The sequence below is a fragment of the Hordeum vulgare genome, chromosome 2H (genome assembly GCF_904849725.1).
Source record: "Hordeum vulgare subsp. vulgare chromosome 2H, MorexV3_pseudomolecules_assembly, whole genome shotgun sequence".
In the NCBI taxonomy this organism is placed as follows: domain Eukaryota; kingdom Viridiplantae; phylum Streptophyta; class Magnoliopsida; order Poales; family Poaceae; genus Hordeum; species Hordeum vulgare.
The window spans coordinates 636,009,695-636,032,094 of NC_058519.1; the positions used below are offsets into that span (position 1 = coordinate 636,009,695).

Sequence of the window (22,400 nt, forward strand, 5' to 3'; positions counted from 1 at the left end):
ATCACTACTCGTTCTAAGGGGCACATGCACAAAGGCTTTCCGGCTGTTATTGACAAGGTTAAACTGACTTTGATAAGGGAGCATTGACAATAGCGCGACGACGACGGTAGTGGTGGTTCGGACATTTAGAGTCCTAAATTAATTTTTATTATGTTTGATATGTTTTATACTTTCCGATGAACTTTTTAAATAACAGATCAGATCCTTTTGCAAAAAACAACATCTTTACATGTCTTTTTAATAATCTAAATTTTGATGAAAGATCTAAACAAACTGATCCAAGCCTCATACCATTTCCTGTCTATTATAGGTTGAACGTGGTGATCTTTTCTATTTAATAATAAAGTACAAATCAGTGTTTTTGTAAAGAAGTCCGTACCTTTCTCAATAATTAATTCATAGTTCATCTTTAAGTCACATTGTATTATTTTTTTAAACCTCCGATGTTTGAGCTAATCAACCCGTCGTCCATATTTAAGTCAGCAGATTTTTATTTTATTTTAACAGAAACCCCACTCTTTTTTTAGTTATTCAATTCAAAGTTAATATAAAACAAAATCATTCATATCTTTCAAACCATAACTTTGATTTTAACAAGTTATATATAAAATTGATTAGAAAATACGTAGAATCTAAATATGATGTTATTTATAGCTGTTAAATATTCTTCTAATTTCATTTTTGATGCAAACTTGATTTATACTACACAATCCTTTTTCCGAGTGACGAAACGAAATGCAAATAAACACCCATTAAAATCAGATTGGGAGAAAAAAAAAATTAATAACCACGCATGCACACTTCTAGAAAACCTTACGGGAAAACAACATATTTCTCATCTTATTTCGATCGAACGAGCGAGCGAGCGAGCGCGCGCAAGGGAGAGAGGCCTTAGAACTGATCATATTTAAACATGTTTTTATTATGTGAGCGCTGATGCCATTGTCGAATGTCGATACATAAATATGATGTCATGTGAAAATAAGGACGAGAATTTATTAAGGTCTTGAGTCATAATTATTAATGTACATTAAAAACGTGTGTTATTTCTATTCCACTGCAACCGCACATGACCTTTTTGCCAGTGATCAGGTTAAAATTGTGCGCAAGTTTGTTGATGATTCTAGGCATCACGGCGTGCAACTTGGTTAATTTAGAAATAACAACTCGGATTTAAAAAAAAACAGGTCGGATTATTATTTTTCGCTGAAAAATACCCCTGACACGACCGAACCCCACAGCAAACCAAACATGTTCAGCCTTCGAGTCCAGTCCGTCGATTTGCCCGACGCCCTCGCCGCCCTCACCGTCTCCGCCGCCGCCGACGATGTCGGGACCAGCAGCTCTGCGGCCAGTGGCACATCCGCATCCAATCCCATCTCCCCGCGCTCCAGCAACCCTCTACCCTCCACCACCTCCGCCACAACCCCCCTCGAGCTTCCCGGCGTGACCTCCGCCGCGGCGTCACGGAACCCTAGGATCCACCACACCCGCGGTGTCCTCCACCTCTACCGCTCCTCCCCCGCTTCGTCCTACGCCTCCGCCGTCGCCGCCACCGCCACCCCCTCTTCCTCCTCCTCCGGGCCCGCCGCCCCACCGCTCCCATGCGACTCTCTGCTCCCGGTAACCATCCCGCCTTGGTTTCTTCCTAATTCGCTCGTTTCCGCGCGCGCTCACGCCTTGTTTCCTGTCCCTCGCAGTCATGGCGCGGCACGCGCCTCCTGGTGCTCGCCGTCCCAACCCGCGTCACGCCGGACGACTTCGTCCGCTTCTGCGGCCCCTACGTCGAGCACGCCTCTGAGATCCGTGTCATCAGGTGAATGTCCGAACTCATTTATAGTTGATTGCATTTGATTATGCACACATAACACTTTGTATGCGCGTCATGATCGTAGCGACGATGGGGTGGAGGACCGGTACAGCGTGCTTGTTGAGTTTGATGATCAGAAGAGTGCTGACGGATTCTATCTGGACCTGAATGGCTGGAGGTTCTCGTCGTCAGAGGTTGTAAGATCGTCAATTTGGTGCTGATTGGTTTATCCATCTTGTGTAATGCTGCTGCTAAATTTGGGGAATGTGCTTGTTGTTCCATGGCGCAGGTAGAGGTGTGCCATGTTCTGTTTATAGTTGCTGTGCAATACACATCATCCACTGAGTTGGACCTCATCCCACCGGTTGGATCTACCGAGCTTCCTACTTGTCCTGTTTGCATAGGTAAGCTCCTTTTAGGCATACACACAAGCTAGTATTGTGTTAACATCGGATATGAACTTCGTGCAAAGTGTTCTTCTGATTATGGTCGCATTGCTGGAGAAAACCCAGTTGTAATAATCTTATACAAAGTTTAGGCACTTTTATTTGTCAGAAACACAATCTGCAAATATCAAATGTACATTTCTGTGGAGTTTTTACCCTCACAAAATCCAGATTACCTTATTTTAAGGGCAGCCCGCAATATTACGCAAATCGGTTTTGATGCTGTCTCTCTCTCACAGACAGCTTATGGAGGCAACCTTTTAAGCTACTAGACTGATCCCATGTAGTTTCTATCAAATTGCAGAACTGTGTCTTTGGGGTAAAATCTAACGGCTTATGCATGCATTTCTGTTGTTTAACTATAACCATCCATAGATACACCCACTTGTTTTCTGGCTACAGTTTAGAAACCATTTAATTAGATCTATCAATATTCAATTATTTCCTCATCATTAAGTTTTAGGATTTTTTGCTTGGCACTTTAGTTATGTATCTAGTGTAAGGTATTACATGACCAGTCTGTTCCTTGACTATCTTTTGTGTGTGATTCAGAAAGGTTGGATCAAGACATCAGCGGAATTGGGGCTACTAATTGTGACCATTCTTTCCAGTGTTCATGCGTTTCAATGTGGGTCAGTTCATCTTGTCCGGTAAGGAAAGATCTTCTTAATCACTGTTTCATTGCATGCTAACGGGGAAACTAGTAATCACTTTGTTTCAGATGAAAGTCATCTTTCTTGTTTTGTCTTTACACTACACCGGGTTGCCATTACTTGCTTTATATAAATCTTCTCATGTGTTCACTTACTTCTAATATTCTTCAGTAGGACTGGTTAGTGAAGTAACAAGAATTCCACAGCAATGTCGAATGTGCAGTCATCTGGTGACTGATATCACACATTGGGCTATATTTGTACTCTCAGGCACCCTGAACCTACTCAGGTTCAGGGGTATTTGCAGTGTTAAATATTAAACTTTGTGTCTGTTGCGCATATGAATAAATCTCACTCGGCATAGAGTATTGAATGTTCACACCAACTGTTTGAATCTAATTATCTAAGATACATATTGACTTAAATATTAAACCTTGTGTCTAGTGCTCATATGAATATATTTTACCTGGCATAAAGTATTGAATGTTGTTACCAGCTGTTTGAATCTAATTATCCAAGATACATATTAACTTTCACTTCAATTGGCTAGATCATAAAATTGCAAACGAGTAAATGCTGCTTTATAGACACAAACATTCATTCCAAGTTTCCAATACTCTAACCACATGTATGTGTAGCATTAAATTGTCTGTGTATTGGGTTCCATCGTAGTTTGCCTTTAATTATTGTTGCTTCCATTTCAGGTTTGTCAGTTCTGTCAGAAGCTGTCTGAAGCTCCTACAAATCCTACATGTTCTGTTTGCCAGACCTCTGAAAACCTCTGGATCTGTGTGATATGTGGTTTTGTTGGATGCGGAAGGTATGCTAATGCCGGCTGACTGAAAGTGTACCAGAACTCGTAGTCGTCCTACTATGGCAGGAATGCTAAAGCATTTCACACCTTTACATAATATATTGTACTGGTGCTCTCAGTAGAAGTTAGGAAGAAAGGAAACCTACATTGGAGCTTAACTATATCATCACTTCTACTCTCAGACTCCCTGATATTTGGCTTTTATATGTCATAAAAGTAGGAAACATACATTGGAACTTTACTATATCATCACTTCTATTTCTCCCAGCCTATCTGATACATTGGAGTAATAGTTATTTCCTTTTGACCTTTTTTTTTCATCAGAAGTTCAGAACTAATAGTCATTCTGCTATGTGCTATTTCAAAGCATTTAACATGAAACTTAACTATATCATCGCTTTTATTTCTCCTAGACTCCCTGATACGTGTCTTTTATGTAGCAATAGTTATTTCCTTTTGACCTTTTTTCTCAGATGTTCAGACCCATAGTCGCGCTGCTATGTGCTGTTTTGAAGCATTTAACATGATTATTTAAAGAAAACTATGTTAGAGGTTAAATATATGATTAGTTCTACTTTTTTATCATGCCCAAATCAACCTTCACTTTATTAATTTACTGTTTATAGGTATAAAGAAGGGCATTCAATCAGGCACTGGAAAGGCACTCAGCACTGCTATTCTCTCGATTTGGAAACTCAGCGTGTATGGGATTATGTGGGTGATAGTTATGTCCATCGGCTCAATCACTCAAAAAGTGATGTAAAGCATGCTAAGTTCAGTTCAAAGTGTGAATATCCCGGGGATAACTGTGTAAACTGCATGCACGATGACTCAGATATGGGTGGAGTTATGTTTAGCAGCAAAGCGGACACTGTAAGAGATTTAAGTTTCTTTATTTTGATTCTCTGTAACACCTTCTTGGTATTCTTGTTCCTCAAAATCATGTGCCCTGCTCTTCTTAACAGATTGTGGATGAATACAATCGTCTTTTAGCAAGCCAACTTGAAACTCAGCGAGAGGTGCAGTGCTCTTTCCTTTGTAGTACAATTTTTTTTGTATGGTCACTATCCATTGTATTGTTCTAGAGCTTCTCATATAGTTTTTTTTGGAGATAAATTTTATTATAGTTAGTTACGTACTAGTCTGATCCATTTATATGCATGTGTTTGTTTGTATTGACAGTATTACGAAGCTCTATTGTCAGAGGCTAAGAAAGAAAGGGAACACCACATTTCTGTTGCTGTGGATAAAACTATAAATGATAAGCTTCAAGAGCTGCAACTTAAGTTTGAAAATACGATGTTGGAGAAAAAGAAAGTTGCTGAAGTGAGCTTATTTTAATCACGCTGCCTTTTCCGATATAAAGTATAACCAGTTTGCCTATTGATGTAACTGACATCCTATGCCTTATTCTGTAGATGAATGAAAAACTCACGAAGAGCCAGGATATATGGCGCCAGACAGTGAAAGGAATAGAGGAAAGGTATGTTTTGATCTTTCCACCTGAAAATGGTAGTAGCTGCTCTCCATTCAAGATGTGTCATGTGAAAGAAGTCAAATAATGCATTTTTTGTGGCACATTATGGACATAGATACTTGAAATGATTTGCTGAACTATATACTTTATGTCATATTCAGTCTTATTTAGAGGTTGTTTGATGATCATGCATTCACAGGGAGAGAGCACAGTTGAAGCTGAAGGATGATATGATTCTTGACCTGGAAGAACAGGTGCCTATATTTTTCATTGCTGTTTCCTGTAAAAGCTATAATATCTGGAGGTGGGTTTCAGTACTAGGGGCGTTCGTTAACATGTCCTATATAATCCATGCAGATAAAAGACTTCAGATATTCCATTAAGTTACAAAAGTCTATTGCGAAGAGTTCACATGCTGATGATCTCAAAGGAGGTATGCTGGTGCCACTGGCCATGGAATCAGATTCTGGAAAGGGTAAAAGGTCGTCAAGAACAAGCAAGAGAAGGAATTAGCGGCGGTTTTGCTAGTATGAACTATGAATGCATGGACCTTCATCATTCGTTGCATATGCTAAGCTCTGAATGTTAACTTCTGACTTTGTACGAGAAGTGCAAGGTCACTCTTTGTTTGTGCACTAATCAAGTTCATCTGACACACTCCCAGGGAGATAAAATCTGATGCAAAATACAGTTCTGTTACATACCCAGTAAGAAATTTCAGGAATGCACACTACATAACTAATACTGTTTTGCATTACATAACTTACAATCTGTAATTGTTCAAGCACTACAGCCTGGGCATTACAGATCTGTTACAAAGTGGACTAGTTTACATTACAGAACCAGAAATAAATGTAAGGAAGCTCCTAGGATCTTTCATTTGAAGTATACGTATCTAACATGTAATGCTCAATGTAAAAAAAAATGTAATGCCCAAGCACTACTTGACTGTACACATTACATAACTTGCACTACATGACCAGAACTTGCACTACATAGCTCAAGCACGAACTATAGGTTGAGCATTACAGATCTTCCATAAGGATGGAAAAATGAGAACCCAATCGTGGCCCAAAATGCCAACACAAAGCCGGCAGCTGTGACCACATATAGAACTGGGGCACTGTGCGTCTCTCTGTCATCTTTCACCGAAGAAAGATCTGGACCGGGAGCAGCACAAGTATTCCCCTCAATAATCTTGTGAAGGTTGGTGTTGGGTAGGTAGCTGTCCATGCTGAATGAGCCGAGCTGACCAGAGTTTGGTATACATCCTGACAAGTTGTTGTATGCCACAGAGAACGCCCCCAATGATGATAATTGGGCTAACTGCAAAGGTACTGGTCCACTCAGCTTGTTGTGGGAGAGGTCCAAACTTTCTATCTCCTTCATGCCGCCAATGGTCGTCGGGATCGAGCCAACAAATAAATTGTAGGACAGATTAAGGGATTTGATATGGCTAAGATTTCCTAGCTCCCAAGGAATTTCTCCATCCAACATGTTTGCAGATAGATCGATGCCAGACATTGAAACAAAGAAATTGTGACCGTATGTATAGAGATTACCTTTGGTAGCAAAGGTGAAGTCTCTCAAGTCAAAGGAAGAGTTATAGGTGGAAGTTGCTATCCAATCGATTGGCTGAAATATTTCATCATCTGTGTCACCTTTGAAAGATATGTTTCCAATACATGCTGGCAGAGAACCTGAAAGCTTGTTATGGGACAAATCAATTATCCTCAGGTACACTAGTCTGCACAGGTTTGGAGTGATCTGCCCTTCAAACTTATTTCCGCCCAACGAAAGTAGCCTAATGTTTTTAAGGTAACCTACCCAACTGAGGTTGCCCATGAACTGATTATGTCTGATATCCAAAGCAATTAGACTAGATGTGTTGAAAAGGGGGAAAGAGATCTTGCCAGATAAGGAGTTCCCAGTAAGGTTAAGAAAATTCAGCATCATGAAGCAACTGTTTGGTACAGACCCTGTAAGGTTGTTGCGCGATAGATCTACAAGGCGAATTTCTGTGAAGCCACAAATGTGCTGATCAATTTTGCCGGTTATATGGTTGCCAGCAAGATTCAGGGCTTTCAAATAAGGCGTATTCCAAAATGACGTATCCAGTTCGCCAGACAGCTCATTATCATGCAAATCAATGATCCTTAGAAACTCTGCGGCCAGATCATGAGGCAGTGTCCCTTTAAATTTGTTACCATCCAAGTACAATTCATGTATACTGGACAGATTATTCATGCCACCAAAAATCGGACCACCAAGCTTGTTGTTTGAGACCTTCAAGATCAAATCCATGTTGGTAAAAACGCAAGCTGGAACCTCTCCAGAAAGATTATTGTTTGATAGGTCTAAAAATTCCATGGAGTTGATCTCGCACATTGACTTTGGTATGTACCCAAACAAGTCGTTGTTTGAAACATCTAGAGCACCCAAATATGGAAACATTGAGCTGAGGTTGGCCGGCAGCTGTCCTGTGAGATGGTTCATGTGTATCTTGATACTGCTGAGAGAAGATTGGGTATGCCATATTGGGTCCAGCGATCCAGTTAGCGAGTTATTTCCAAGATTTAGATCCTGTAGTGTTGCTTCCTTTGTAAACAACCAATTTGGCATGTTGCCTGACAAGTTATTGTTGGACAAATCAAGCACCTCTAAATGACGCTGTGAGCTTAAAAAATGTGGTTCTGCAATAATGTTGTTGTCAAGGTCACAACCAGAGAGCAGTAGCTGTTTCAGTTGGAACATAGGCGTCCATCCAGGAATATTGACATGGACAACTAGGTTCACATTGCCTGAAAGGTCTATCTCTTCTAGTTTTGTGAAATTTCCAAGCCAAATGACAGAAAATCTACCACTCAAATTGTTTCCAGAAAACCGAAGACTCTTAAGTGACAAAGAAAGATTCGAAGGCGGATTCATCAGAATTGGTCCTTTGAATAAATTGCTCGAGAGATTCAACTGTTCAATATGTGGAAGTAAAAACAGGAATGTTGGGAAGTTTCCGCTGAATTGGTTAGAACTCAAATACAACTCTCGGAGGTTCTGTAGACTTACAAAAGCTGTTGACATAGCAAAATCATGATGGTTAGCAATGGTGTCAACATTAATTTTACTGATATAAGCGAAAAATGCTCATTCTGTACCTTGTTCAGTCGGAAGAGCTCCACTCAACTTATTATACTCCAGATGCAGAACTTGAAGCGGAACTGGGTCTGAAGACAAAGTACTAGGAAAACGTCCCTCGAAGTTATTCCCTGAGAGACCTAGAAACTTCAGTCGAGGAAGGGAAAATAATGACGCATGGAGAGATCCACTAAAACGATTTTCACCCAAATTCAAGCTCGTGATGTTTCTGAAAGCTGCGATGCATACAAGTAATGTAATTGTTACAGGTAGCAGAAAATGGGGCAGGTATGAAACATGAAGTCCCCTTTTCGAATGCGAGATTTCTTTTACCTCTAATCCGGAGAGTTCCATTTAGATTATTACCGCTGAGATCTAAGACTTCAAGTGAATTTGGCCCCGAGAATGAACTTCCCGGAATACCCCCACCGAATTCATTTCCCGAGAGATCTAGGATCTTTAGATGAGGAAGTGCAAATAGTGAGTCCGGGAGGTTTCCGCTGAAGCTATTCCTAGACATATTCAATTGTCGCAAGTTTCTAAGGTTTTCAACAGCTGCAAAGTGTGCATGGACGCCAGACAATTATGGGTATGAAAATTTTGACGTCTTCCTTTAGTTCTATAACAAAGTAAGTACCATAACTTTGTATTACCTGCTGCTGGAAGACTTCCGTTCATTTCGTTATCGTTGAGAGTTAAGACTTCCAGTGAAACAACTTGCCCAATAAATTCCGGGAAACCCCCTCCCAGCAGCAAACTGCCACTAATATCGAAATAACGAAGCATGGATAGTCCAACTAATCCTGCAGGTGATTTTTTTGTACTGCCGTGAGAATGAGAAGTGACCAGTCACACATATTGTTCTAAGAGAATTTGGAGCAGATACTTACCTTCTAAGCTTACTGAACAGAAAGAATTGAGTGATAGATCTAGGTGCTGAAGCTCGCGGAATGCAGAAAACACCGATGAATTTAAATACCAACAATCATCTACATATGTCTTCAGATATACAGAGGAAAGGTAGAGATGAGACACTCGCTGCGTTCTGTTATTGCATTCCACAAGATCCCATGAGCAGTAGTCGTCACCATCCTCCCCCCATGGATCAAGCGCATACGGGCAGTGCGCTCTTATCAGGGAGGACCGGATGTCCAGTAGTGCAGCCCTCTCCTCCACGAAGCAGCCAGAGGATAAGTGAAGCATGTACTGTAACAAGAGAAACAACACCAAAGACAATGATCCCCATGGCAAGCAGCTACCCATATCTGACAGTAGCAATTATGGACAGTAGTAAGCTTTTCCCTCTCCCTAGTCTCCTGTCTGCGTGCATATAAACTACAGTTGGGCTTTGCACTATTTCGCGAGCTTCTTCGCACCAGCTATAGACTAGGACATGCAAGGAATAAAAGTCTAGGAGCACAACTTGGCTGGGACTGGGCCGTTTACTTGGACCAAGACTTGAGGAATCAATCATCCTATTTTTTGACTAAATGCATACGAAGACTGCTTTCATCATGATTTGAGGACGGAAACAGTTGAATTACAAGGAGGGTATCCAAAGAAATAGAGAAAGAATTGAAGGAAGAAACACCAGAGTCCAGAGGCCTGTGGACTAAGGCCAGTCACAACACGCTTTCTGTCCGTGTTAATCCACATATTAGCTCCAAGCAGCAATTTGGCGGAGACGTACAGCCTGGGGAAGTGGGGAGGGCTCGAGAGTGCTCTCAAAGTCCCTTGTCCAACCAGATTCTGGAAAGGGTGAAAGGTCGTCAAGAACAATCAAGAGAAGGAATTAGCGGCGACTTTGCTAGTTTGAAATGAATGCATGAATCTCCAATCCTCCATCATTTGTTGTACATATATGCTAAACTTCTGCATGTTAACTTCTGTCTTTGTGTGAGAAGCACAAAGTCGCTCTTTCATTGTAGTTTCTCTCACTGTACTAATCAAGTTCATCTGATACACTCAGCAAGAAAACGTAGAATCTGATATACAAAATACAATTCTGTTACGTACCCAGAAAGTAATTTCAGGAATGCACACTACATAACTGTAGTACTGTTTTGCATTACATAATTTACAATTTGTAATTGTTCAAGCACTACAGCTCGAGCATTACAGATCTTGCGTAAGGATGTGTAATTGCTCAAGCGCTACCAAAAATGACATTTTTTCCAGTATGGTTTAGTTTTAACTATCTAAATAACGACGTTTCAGATTTTTCTAGAAAAGGAGGAAGACCCCCGACATCTGTTTCTAAGCGATGCATGTAGTCAATTTATTAATTATTCATAAAAACCTTACAAAATAATACATCAGTAAGTCTGAAGCCATCATCTTGGCAACATCTCTTGCTACTCCTATCCACTTGATGAAGGGGTGCCGGTAGTCCGAGCCGAATACCAAACAGACCTCGCAGCAAACCCTAACATCTAAAACCGGAGGCCCCAACCAAGCCAAGTTTCTGGGTCTGGGTTGCACACCGGTTCGACGCTCTCAGAGGCAGCCGCCGCCGTCTTTCACCGATCCATCTTCAGAGCAATTACTGACATATCGACCCTGCCAGGCCTGTCCTCGATGTCACCCGGCCCCGACGCCAGACAAAATCATCCTCCTACGTGAGTCCATCTACATGCATTGGACGCCGAGACTCCACAGTGCCATGCCGTCGAGATCCGACGTCGTCAATGCGGAGGAAGTAACACCGCTCCACCTCCGGGCCTCTCCAGTTAGCATCTCTTGCATTGCCGACCACCTGACGCGATGCCGTGCAAGTCTGGCCCCGGGAAAACACGCAAGGAATCACGATCTTCAAGACGACCAATCGTCCGGCCCTGCACCGCAGGACCTAGACTTTCACCCGAAAAAAGTGACCCGAGAGCGGAAGAGGTTAGAGCGCTCCATGACGATCCCTAGGAGTAGAGGGACATCCGCAGACGCCGCGATGTTGGCTTTCGCCCGGTGCCACCAGGATCGATCGCAGCTCGCACAGCTCGCCGTCACTGTACCGTTTCACTTGCCGTTACTGTTTAAGTTCCGTTGCCACTCGTCGTTGTCTGTCGCCAACAGGCTATAAAGCTAGGTGCTCGCGTCTGTAATGGGCATTGATGAATTGCTAAGAAGCTCATTACTTTACAGTACATTTTATATCAATATAAACCCTAGAGGGGCTACTTTCCCCTTTCCTCTCTCGATCTGTGCATGAGTTCGTCGCGTTCTTACTGAAATTCATAGCTAGGGTGTGACAATTGGTATCATGAGCGCAGTCTTTCCTCGGAGAAGAGATAGATAGTAGTTACCAAAACTTTTTCCCACCCTTCCCTCCCTTGTTCTCGACGGACTTGGTGGCGATGGTGGCGGGGTCGGCGGTCACGACGGCGGTAGACTAATTCGACGGCAGCTCGTTGAGCGAGACTGATTGGAGAGCATCCTGCTCCTCAAGTAAAATCCCAGGTCAAGTGACGGGTGGTGCTGTTTCGGCGGCGATTTCTCGGGCGGCGGCAGGATTCAGGTCAGATTGGGTTACCGGAGCTGTTCCGACCGTAAAATTCCTCTCTGTACCACTGTATCACGATGGGGCGTTCCAAATCTACCCTGGAGGAGTCGGAAGTTGTGGATCTACTCGCCATGAAGGGCGAATTCATGCAGCATCGAGAAGAAACTGCAGATTTGAGAGGCGAGGTTGATGACTTGCGGAAGGATGTCCACAACATAAACCTCAAGCAGGACACGATGGTCTCTGTTCTGGATGGAGTGCAGAAAACTGTCTCAACCCTTAGTTCGCAGCTGTCAACTATGGCAGACGTTCTCAAGTCCCTTCGATCCACGGAAGCCTCAAGTTCAGCACAACAGGGTAAATCATTACCTGATCTGCCACAAAAAGAAACAACAACAGTGGAAAGAGCCATGTCTGAAGAAATACGACGACGACTTGTGATGGAACAGGAAAAATCAAGACTGGCCGCAGCACAGATCCCAACCCACTTACCACCCATCCAGGTACCCAGGCCTGCTATTCCTCCAGGGTTCGGAGCCAGTCAACCAGCGGAAATACATTCGGGCAATGCCACTCCTACTGCAGCATATAAGACTGCCAGGACACCTGGTTTCCATGGGTTCCAACCACCAGGAGTTTGTCAAAGCTGGGATGACTTCCAGAAGCATTATGACCAAGAGATGCGTACACAATTCCTGAAGAGCATCACTAAAGGGCCACGTATGGATTTTCCCCGCTTTGATGGAGATAACCCAGCAGGGTGGATCAAACAATGTGAGAAATATTTCCAGATGGTCGGAGCACCAGCAGAATTCAAGGTGAACTTAGCCCAGCTCTATGTGACAGGAAGAGCTGATGTTTGGTTAAGACGCTCTGGGATCCTTAAAAAGCAGTTGACCTGGGCACAATTCTGTGAAGAGATCTTACGCAGGTTCTCATCAGCCAGCTCTTATGAGTTAACTGACAAATTTAACACCCTCAAGCAGAACACTCTCACTGTGTCTGAATATACTGACCAATTTGAAGAGCTAATGGCAGAGGTTCAGTCTGATAATCCTATCATGGATGAAAGTTGGTTTATAAGGTGCTATGTCAATGGGTTGCGTTATCAAATCAAGTTTCAAGTGAGGGCCTTGAGACCTACTGGGCTAACAGAAGCCTATTGGTTAGCAGTGGATCTGGAAAAGGGAGCTGCCGAGAAGAAATCCTACACTAGTTACTCTGGAACTACTAAGTCCACCATTGGTTATCAGAAATTTACCACTCAGGAGAAACCACCTGAATCTAAACCTACTATTGTCAACCAAAGAGCCAGGGAACCTGGTAAGTGTTGGAGATGTGGGGATGCATGGTTTCATGGACATAAATGCAAAATGGCTCCTGCATTAAATGTATTGGTTGGGGAAGATCCCACGGAACAAGTAAAAGATACTGAAGAGGGGGAGGAACAGGAGATGGAAGAACGGCTGCCACAAGAAGAGAACTGTATGACACTATCTGCACAATCAATGAAATCTGACAATGTCAACACTATATCTCTGTTAGTGCAGATTGGAGGAAAACATGGGATTGCTTTAGTAGATTCTGGAAGCAATTCAACCTTCATTAGCCTCAAATTTACCTTATCTACTAACTGCACCATTTTTAAAGACACTTCCAGGGCAGTAACTGTTGTTGGAGGAGAGACACTCTGGTCTGGTTCTTATGTTCCACCCACAACTTTTATTGCAGGCAATACCAAATTTACTCAACAGTTCAGAGTACTGGATCTTCCTGGGCATGACATAGTTTTGGGCAGTGATTGGATGGAACAACATAGCCCTGTGGCTTTTCACTATAACCCCAGACAGATTTCTGTTATGAGGGATAAACACACTCCAGTGACAATTAGAGCTTGTGACACACTAGCTGATGCAACCCCCATAGAAGTAAATGAAGTGGACAAATTACTAGCTCTAGGGGCACCTGGTTATGTTCTGCATCTCATCAGAGACACTTCTCTCAAAGCACCAGCTCCACAAGAAATTACACCACCAGTGCAGGAAGTACTGCAACAGTTCCCTGAAGTTTTTCAGGAACCAAAGGGATTACCCCCAAAAAGAGATCATGACCACAAGATTCCCCTTAAGGATCAATCAGCCCCACCCAACTCCAGACCCTACAGAGTACCACACATGCAAAGGAATGAACTAGAGAGACAAATTGATTCCATGCTCAGAGATAAGATTATAAGAGCCAGTGAAAGCCCATACTCCTCACCTGCAATTTTGGTCATGAAGAAGGATGGAACATGGAGAATGTGCATTGACTACAGGAAACTTAATGCTGCAAACATCAAAAACAAGTTTCCCATACCTGTGATTGAGGATCTGCTGGATGAACTCCAGGGAGCTACATACTTCACCAAATTGGATTTAAGATCTGGCTATCACCAGGTGAGAATGAATGAACAAGATATACCAAAAACTGCATTCAGGACATATTTTGGTCACTATGAATTCCTAGTGACGCCCTTTGGTTTAGCTAATGCACTTGGGACTTTCCAAGCTCCGATGAATAGCATATTTGGTCCATATCTCAGGAAGTTTGTGTTGGTGTTTTTTTTTATGATATTCTCATTTTCAGTAAATCCCTCTCTGAACATTTGGAGCACATGCAAATTGTTCTCCAGCTCCTCAAGGAACATCAGCTCTTTGTTAAGCAATCTAAATGTGTGTTTGCTTCCAGACAAGTGGATCACTTGGGCCACATCATCACTGGAGAAGGGGTATCAACTGACCCTGCAAAAATCACTGCAGTTGCTGATTGGCCAGTTCCTACAACAGTTAAGCAACTCAGAGGATTCTTAGGTCTCTATGGATATTACAGAAGGTTTATTAAGAACTTTGGTACCCTTTCTAGGCCACTGCATGATATTCTGAAGAAAGACAATTTCCATTGGACAGCTCTTCAAACCACTGCTTTCTTTAACCTAAAACAAGCTATGATTCAGGCACCAGTACTAGCACTTCCTGATTTCTCTGAACCATTCACCATTGAAACAGATGCCTCTGGAATGGGAATAGGAGCAGTTATGATGCAGAAAGGAAGGCCACTAGCTTATTACAGCTCCACTCTCTGCCCCAAAAATGTTGCACTCTCAACTTATGAAAAAGAAGCTTTGGCAATCATTGCTGCTCTCAAAAGGTGGAGACATTACTTTCTGGGAAATGATCTCATCATCAAAACTGATCATCAAAGCTTACAATTCATGATAGACCAGAAGATTTCCACAAGCATTCAACACAAGCTCATGCTCAAACTGTTGGAATTCAATTTCACCCCGCAATACAAGAAAGGAAAGGAGAACATTGTTGCTGATGCATTGTCTAGAAGAGATTCTCTCATGGCTATTTCTGTAGTTACACCCCAGTGGATCTCTGCAGTTGAAAATTCTTATACCCAAGATAGCACATGTCAAACACTGTTGGAGAGACTTTTACTTTCGCCAAACCATGCTGAAAACCAAAACAGCTTACACTCATGGATCATCAGTCGCAAAGGGAAGATTTATGTGGGGAAGGACATGGAATTAAGAACAAAGTTACTAACAACCCTCCATTCATCAGCTATTGGGGGTCACTCTGGCAGAAAATCAACTTATCACAGAATCAAACATATATTTTACTGGCCAGGGCTGAAACAAGCAGTAGACAATTTTGTGGCAACATGCCCAGTGTGCCAGAAAAACAAGGGAGAAAACTGTCCTTACCCAGGCTATCTCGATCCTCTACCACTTCCTGATACGGTGTGGACACACCTGAGCATGGATTTCATTGAAGGGTTGCCTAAATCAAAGGGACATGATGTTATATTGGTGGTAGTAGACAGACTTTCCAAATTTGCTCACTTCATTCCCTTATCTCACCCATACACTGTTCAAACAGTTGCCCAAGCTTTCATTGATAATGTGATTAAGCTGCATGGTCCTCCTTTGGCCATTGTCTCTGACAGAGATAGAATCTTCACAAGTCAGTTGTGGTAGGACATCTTTAAGGGCATGGGCATAAACCTCAGGTACAGTTCTGCTTACCACCCTGAATCTGATGGCAAAACAGAACGTGTGAATCAATGCCTAGAGAACTACCTTCGCTGTCTCAGCTCAATGCAGCCCAAGCAATGGGCCAAACACTTGGCCATGGCAGAGTATTGGTATAATACAGCATACCACAGTTCCCTCCAAAAAACACCTTTCGAGGCTGCCTATGGATATCCACCACCCAACATCTGTGAGAACATTCTGCCTCACAACATGACAGCAGACGCACAACAGTTTTTCTCTGACAGAGAAGCAGCACCTAAAGGAAAACCTCACTGCTGCTCAAGCTCGCATGAAAAAGTATGCTGACAAGAAACACACAGAAAGGATCCTGGAAGTTGGCGATATGGTGTACCTCAAAATGCAACCCTATCGTCTCAATGCCTTCGGACTGCGTACCCACATCAAGCTCCAGAGCAAGTACTACGACCCTTTCCGCATAATTGCCAAAGTGGGACACGTCGCCTACAAGCTCCTTCTGCCAAAGAGCACCAGCATCCATCCAGTCTTCCATGTCAGCCAGTTGAAGAAGCACGTGGGACCTAAGGCGATTCCTTGCTCAGACCTTCCTTTGTTACGATCTGATGGGATGATCCTCACTGAGCCAGTCCTGGTTCTGGAGACACGCCAAATTCCTCGCAACAACCTGTCGGTCGTCCAATGGCTCGTTCAGTGGGCAAACCTACCTCCGGATGAAGCTTCGTGGGAAGATGCAGCATTCATGAAAAAGACGTTTCCAACATTTTTTCAAAGCTACTGTCGATCGCTGGTTCAATCGCTAACCTCCTTGAGGACAAGTTCGATCTTTCCCGGGAGCATTGTCAGTACTGAACCTGCAAGACCAAGGTGGCGCCATCTGCAGTTAACGAACGGTCATGATCGATCGCATCTAACGGCTCGCGCAGCTCGCCGTCACTGTACCGTTTCACTTGCCGTTACTGTTTAAGTTCCGTTGCCACTCGCCGTTGTCTGTCGCCAGCAGGCTATAAAGCCAGGTGCTCGCATCTGTAATGGGCATTGATGAATTGCTAAGAAGCTTATTACTTTACAGTACACTTTATATCAATATAAACCCTAGAGGGGCTACTTTCCCCTTTCCTCTCTCTCTCTCTCAATATAAACCGGCCTGCGAACCCACTGGCACAAGCACCTCCTACGCGGCGACGACACGGTCACCACGCAGGACCACCAACCTCACCACCGGCCGGAGCTGACGGGCCAGATCTGGCACCTCGGGACACCGCCGCGTCGAGGCAGCCACGAACAGCCGGTAGACCATCACCCGCGAGAGGACGAGGACGCCGAGCCGGACAGCCACCACACCGGCCAGAGACGCCGTGGACGAGCCTCCCACCACAACGGGTTCACGCCGCAAGCCGAGGCCGCCGCGCGCGCGGAGAGCCACGCCGCCTTTGTCCTCCGGTGTGGGCTTCGCCCGGCGGACTCATCCGGCGATGGTGGCAGGAGAGGCAAGCCATGCTGGAGGGGGGACGATGTGGGTTCAGATGCGTTTTTTGTTGACCCTCCCGACTCAACGACGACGTTCCAGATACATTCCTTTTTACGGACTATTAGAGAGATAAAATATTTTCTGTAAAAAGGTCAAAAATAGTGTATTGGCTAATGATCTCAAAGGAGGTATGCTGGTGCCACTGGTCATAGAATCAGATTCTTGAAAGGGTAAAGGGTTATCAAGAACAAGCAAGAGAAGGAATTAGCGGGGACGTACTTTGCTAGCATGACTGCATGAACTGATGAACCTCTATTATTGCTGCATATGTAAAGGGTATGATGCGTTCTTTTTAAGAAATAGTGCAATCAGTTAGAGTGTAGTTTACATTACAGAGCGCTACATGACCAGTACGGTTCAGTAACATAACTTACAATGTGTAATTGCTAAAGTACTACAGCTTGAGCATCACAGATCTTCCGTAAGGATGGCAAAATGAGAACCCAATAGTGGCCCAGAATGCCAACACAAAGCTGGCAGCTGTGACCGCACATAGAACTGCGTCATTGGGCGTCTCATCCACATCTTTCTCTGGAGCAGGATCTGGACCGGGAGCAGCACAAGTATTCGCCTGAGTACTGTTGTGAAGGTTGGTGTTGGCTAGATAACTGTCCATGCTGAATGAGCCGAGCTGACCAGAGTTTGGTATGCATCCTGACAAGTTGTTGTATGCCACAGAGAACACCCCCAATGAAGATAACTGGGTTAACTGCCAAGGTATTGGTCCACTCAACTTGTTGTGGGAGAGGTCCAAGCTCTCTATATCTTCCATGCCGCCCAAGGTTGCTGGGATTTGGCCAACAAAGAAATTGTATGACAAATTCAGAGATTTGATATGCCTCAAATCTCCTAGCTCCCAAGGAATTTCTCCATCCAACATGTTTGCAGATAGGTCGATGCCTGACATTGAAACGAAGAAACTTGGACCATATGTGTAGAGATTACCTTTGGTAGCAAAGGTGAAGCCTCTTAAGTTAAAGGAAGTTCTGTAGGTGGGAGTTGCAATCCCATCGATTAACTGAAAAACTTGATCATCTGTGTCACCTTTGAAAGATATGTTACCAATATATGCTGGCAGAGAACCTGAAAGCTTGTTGTGCGAGAAATCAATTATTCTCAGGTACATGAGCTGGCACAGGTTTGGAGTGATCTGTCCTTCAAACATGTTTCCTCCCAGGGAAAGTAGCCTAATATTTTCAAGGGAACCTACCCAATTGATGTTGCCGATGAACTGATTGTGTCTGATATCCAAAACAGTTAGACTTGATGTGTTAAAAAGGGGAAAAGAGACATCGCCAGATAAGGAATTACCAGTAAGGTTAAGAAAATTCAGCACTATGAAGCAACTATTTGGTACTGACCCTGTAAGGTTGTTGCACGACAGATCTAAAAGTCTAATTTTTTTGAAGACACAAACGTGCTGGTCAATTTTGCCTGTTATATGGTTGCCTGCTAGATTTAGTGCTAACAAAGAGGGCATATTCCAAAATGACATATGGAGTTCGCCAGACAACTCGTTATCATGCAAATCAATGATCCCTATAGACTGTCCTGACAGATCATGAGGCAACGTCCCTTCAAATTTATTACCATCCAGGCACAATTCATATATATTGGACAGATTATTCATCCCACCAAAAATCGGACCAGAAAGCTTGTTGTTTGAGAACTTCAAGATCAGTCCCACGTTAGTAAATACACAAGCTGGAACCTCCCCAGAAAGTTTTTTGTTTGATAGGTCTAAAATTCTCATGGAGCTGATATCGCACAGTGACGTTGGTATATCCCCAAACAAGTTGTTACTAGAAAAATCTAGAACAAACAAAACTGGAAACATTGAGCTCAGGTTGGCCGGCAGCTGTCCTGCGACATGGTTCATGTGTATGTCGATACTTATGAGAGAATATTGGGTATGCCATATTGGGTCCAGCAATCCAGTTAATGAGTTATTCCCAAGATTTAGAACCTGTAGTGTTGCTTCCTCTGTAAACAACCAATTTGGTATGCTGCCTGACAAGTTATTGTTGGACAAATCAAGCACCTCTAAACGCTGCTGTGTGCGTAAAAAATGTGGTTCCGCAATTATGTTTTTGTCAAGGTCACAAGCAGAGAGTAGTAGTTGTTTCAACTGGAAGGGAGGTGTCCATCCGGAAATATTAACAAACAGGTTAGCATTGGCTGAAAGATCTATCTCTTCAAGTTTTGTGAGGTTTCCAAGCCAAACGAAAGAAAGTCTACCACTCAGATTGTTTTGGGAGAACCGAAGACTCTTAAGTGACGATGAAAGATTCGAAGATGGATTTATCGGAAATGGTCCTTCAAAATAATTAGTTGAGAGATTTAGCTGTTCAATGCGTGGAAGCGAAAACAAGAATGTTGGAATGCTTCCGATGAATTGGTTAGAACTCAGATACAACTCCCGTAGGTTCTGTAGATTTTCAAATGCTGCAAACATAGGAAAATCATGTAACAATTAGAAATATTGCCAACACTCCTTTTAGGGCCATAAGCGGGAAATGCTCAACCTATCTGTACCTTGTTCAGTCGGCAGTGCTCCACTCATGCTATTATCGTTAAGACATAAGACTTCAAGTGGAACTGGTTCTGAAGAGAAATTAATAGGAAAACTTCCCTCGAAATTATTATATGAGAGATCAAGGAACTTCAGATAAGGAAGTGCAAATATTGACCCAGGAAGAGATCCACTGAATAGGTTGTTACCCAAATTCAAGTTCCTGATGTTTTCAAAGGCTGAGATGCAGACAAGTAGTATAGTTATTGCAGGTGGAACAATTTGAGGTATGGAACATGAAGTCCCTTTATATGATAACTTTTACCTCTAACTGGGAGAGTTCCACCGAGGCCATTACCGCTGAGATCTAAGACTTCAAGTGAAATTGGCCCTGAGGATGAACTAACTGGAATGTGCCCAGCGAAGTTATTTGTGGAGAGATCCAGGATCTTTAGGTAAGGAAGTGAAAATAGTGATTCTGGGAGGTTTCCGTTGAATCTATTCCCAGACATTTTCAATTGTCGCAAATTTCTAAGATTTTCAACAGCTGCAAAGTGTGTATGGACACGAGATGATTATCGTTATGGTTATGAAAAAATTGATCTCTATCTCTGTACTATAAGAAGTACTTATAATTTTGTATTACCCGTGGATGGAAGACTTCCGTTCAGGTTGTTATCATTGAGATCTAAGACTTCCAGTGAGACAATTTTCGCAATAAATTCCAGGAAACCCACTCCCAACAGAGTGCCACTGAGGTCGAGATATCGAAGCTTGGATAGTCCAACTAACCCTGCAGGTGTTTTATTTGTACAACTAGGAGAATAAGAAACAGCCACACACGCATATTATTATATTATAATTAAGGAGAATGTGGAGCAGGTGCAGGTACGTACCTTCCCAGCTTAGAGAAGATTGATAGTTGTATGACAGATCTAGGTACTGAAGCTCATGGAATGCAGAAAACACTGTTAAGTTTAAATACCAACGATCATCTACATCTCCCGGGAAATATACCAAGCTAAGGTCAAGATGGGACACCCGTTGGGTGCCATTGTTGCATTTCACAAGATCCCATGAGCAGCAGTCATCGACTTCCTGCCCCCATGAATCAAGCGCACTCCTCAGGGAATGCGCTCTCCGCAGGGAAGACTGGATGTCAAGTAGAGCAGCCCTCTCCTCCACGAAGCAGCCGGAGGACAAGTGAAGCTTGGACTGTAACAACAGAAATAGTACTGTCAAAGACAACGATCGCCATGGCAGGAAGCTACCCATATCTGACGATGAGTTCTCCTCCTCTGGCCTTCGTGGATATGCACTTGGATCGATTGGTTAGTCTCTCTAATTAGTGGCCAGGCCTCGAGACAAAATGGTGAAATGGTGAGTGGTTTTGACGTCTCTCTAGGTGGGAGGCGATCGAGCTGTTATCTTTCCCCAGCTTTGTGTTAACTATAGCTAGGGGCGTGCAAATAATACAGTTTATTTACTACTAGGAGACCAGGACTAAGATTGCTTCCACGGTAACTTTACTTAGCCCAAGACTCAGCAGCCTATGTCACGCGCAGGGACGATTCTAGGGGTCCCTAACAAATTGATTTTTCTACTATAACAATGGTTGTTGTAGCTACTTTTTTTTTTCTTCATATGAACTTTGTCTCCTCCATTAACAAACTTGCCCCCCCTATACTTGCATGTTGGCTTCGTCCCTGGTCACGGGTTGGGAATTGGGGGTCAAGTAAAGTAAACGTGTTCAGTGCATTGTTACTGGTAACTTTGCTGAAAAGGCATGGTTAGACTGTTGGCACTTGGCAGCATGCAGTCATGCACCATTTCTGCAAGTTTTCCGGCTGTCATCATCGACCATCATCACCATCGTCACCATTTCGGGCTCACACAAGTCTCCGCCTCGACCATCACCGCTTTCGGACCACCGTACCGGCGGCGGCGGCGGCTGCCACATTCTGAAGATCAACAATTGTTCTCCCCGCCTGGACCATCACCGCTTCGGACCGGCCGGCGGCTGCCCCGGCCACGTTATTTTTTATTTTTAGAAAAGGAGGCATCGCCCCGACCTCTGCATCGAGAGATGCATACAACCTTTTATTTAAATAAAGTAAACCAGTCCGCCAAGAGTACAACAATCCGTGAACAAAAAAAAAGAGATACAAAGCGCCCAATGCGCCCCAACCAGCGACGGAAGTATAGGTCGATGACTAGCCATCTATCATATTAGCCTGCTGCCATTGAAACCGGTTGAAGATACCCCGTGCTACCATCTTCCAGCGGACACACCCAGTAACCATAAGCTCTCTAGTTTCCATAGGAGTGAGTAATAACCACGTGCGGATTAGTGCGGTAGCCCTGAAGATAACCTGCAAAAAATTAATAGATATGCATCTGTTAAACACTAAATCATTCTTGCAGTTCCAAATCGCCCACATTAATGCACAGGCTCCCACACGGACAATCTTT

General features: G+C 43.4%; 2 protein-coding genes and 1 pseudogene across 2 annotated transcripts; 1 reads left to right on the plus strand and 2 right to left on the minus strand.

Annotated features, from left to right (window-relative positions):
* Positions 1-1,223: 1,223 nt before the first annotated feature.
* Positions 1,224-5,899, plus strand: LOC123428156 (BRAP2 RING ZnF UBP domain-containing protein 1-like). Its single transcript, XM_045112325.1, has 12 exons — positions 1,224-1,623; positions 1,701-1,816; positions 1,896-2,004; positions 2,100-2,214; positions 2,809-2,906; positions 3,614-3,729; positions 4,350-4,596; positions 4,689-4,742; positions 4,906-5,049; positions 5,142-5,206; positions 5,400-5,454; positions 5,558-5,899. The coding sequence occupies exons 1-12, from the start codon at positions 1,252-1,254 to the stop codon at positions 5,711-5,713; spliced, it is 1,647 nt and encodes a 548-aa protein (XP_044968260.1). The 5' UTR covers positions 1,224-1,251; the 3' UTR covers positions 5,714-5,899.
* Positions 5,877-10,270, minus strand: LOC123428155 (receptor-like protein 13). The gene is made up of 5 exons (XM_045112323.1): positions 9,223-10,270; positions 8,986-9,135; positions 8,666-8,887; positions 8,353-8,568; positions 5,877-8,268 (listed from the first exon to the last, which is right to left on the minus strand). The coding sequence occupies exons 1-5, from the start codon at positions 9,593-9,595 to the stop codon at positions 6,212-6,214; spliced, it is 3,018 nt and encodes a 1,005-aa protein (XP_044968258.1). The 5' UTR covers positions 9,596-10,270; the 3' UTR covers positions 5,877-6,211.
* A 6,698-nt stretch (positions 10,271-16,968) lies between these two features.
* On the minus strand, positions 16,969-21,888 carry LOC123428861 (annotated as a pseudogene).
* Positions 21,889-22,400: the final 512 nt, after the last annotated feature.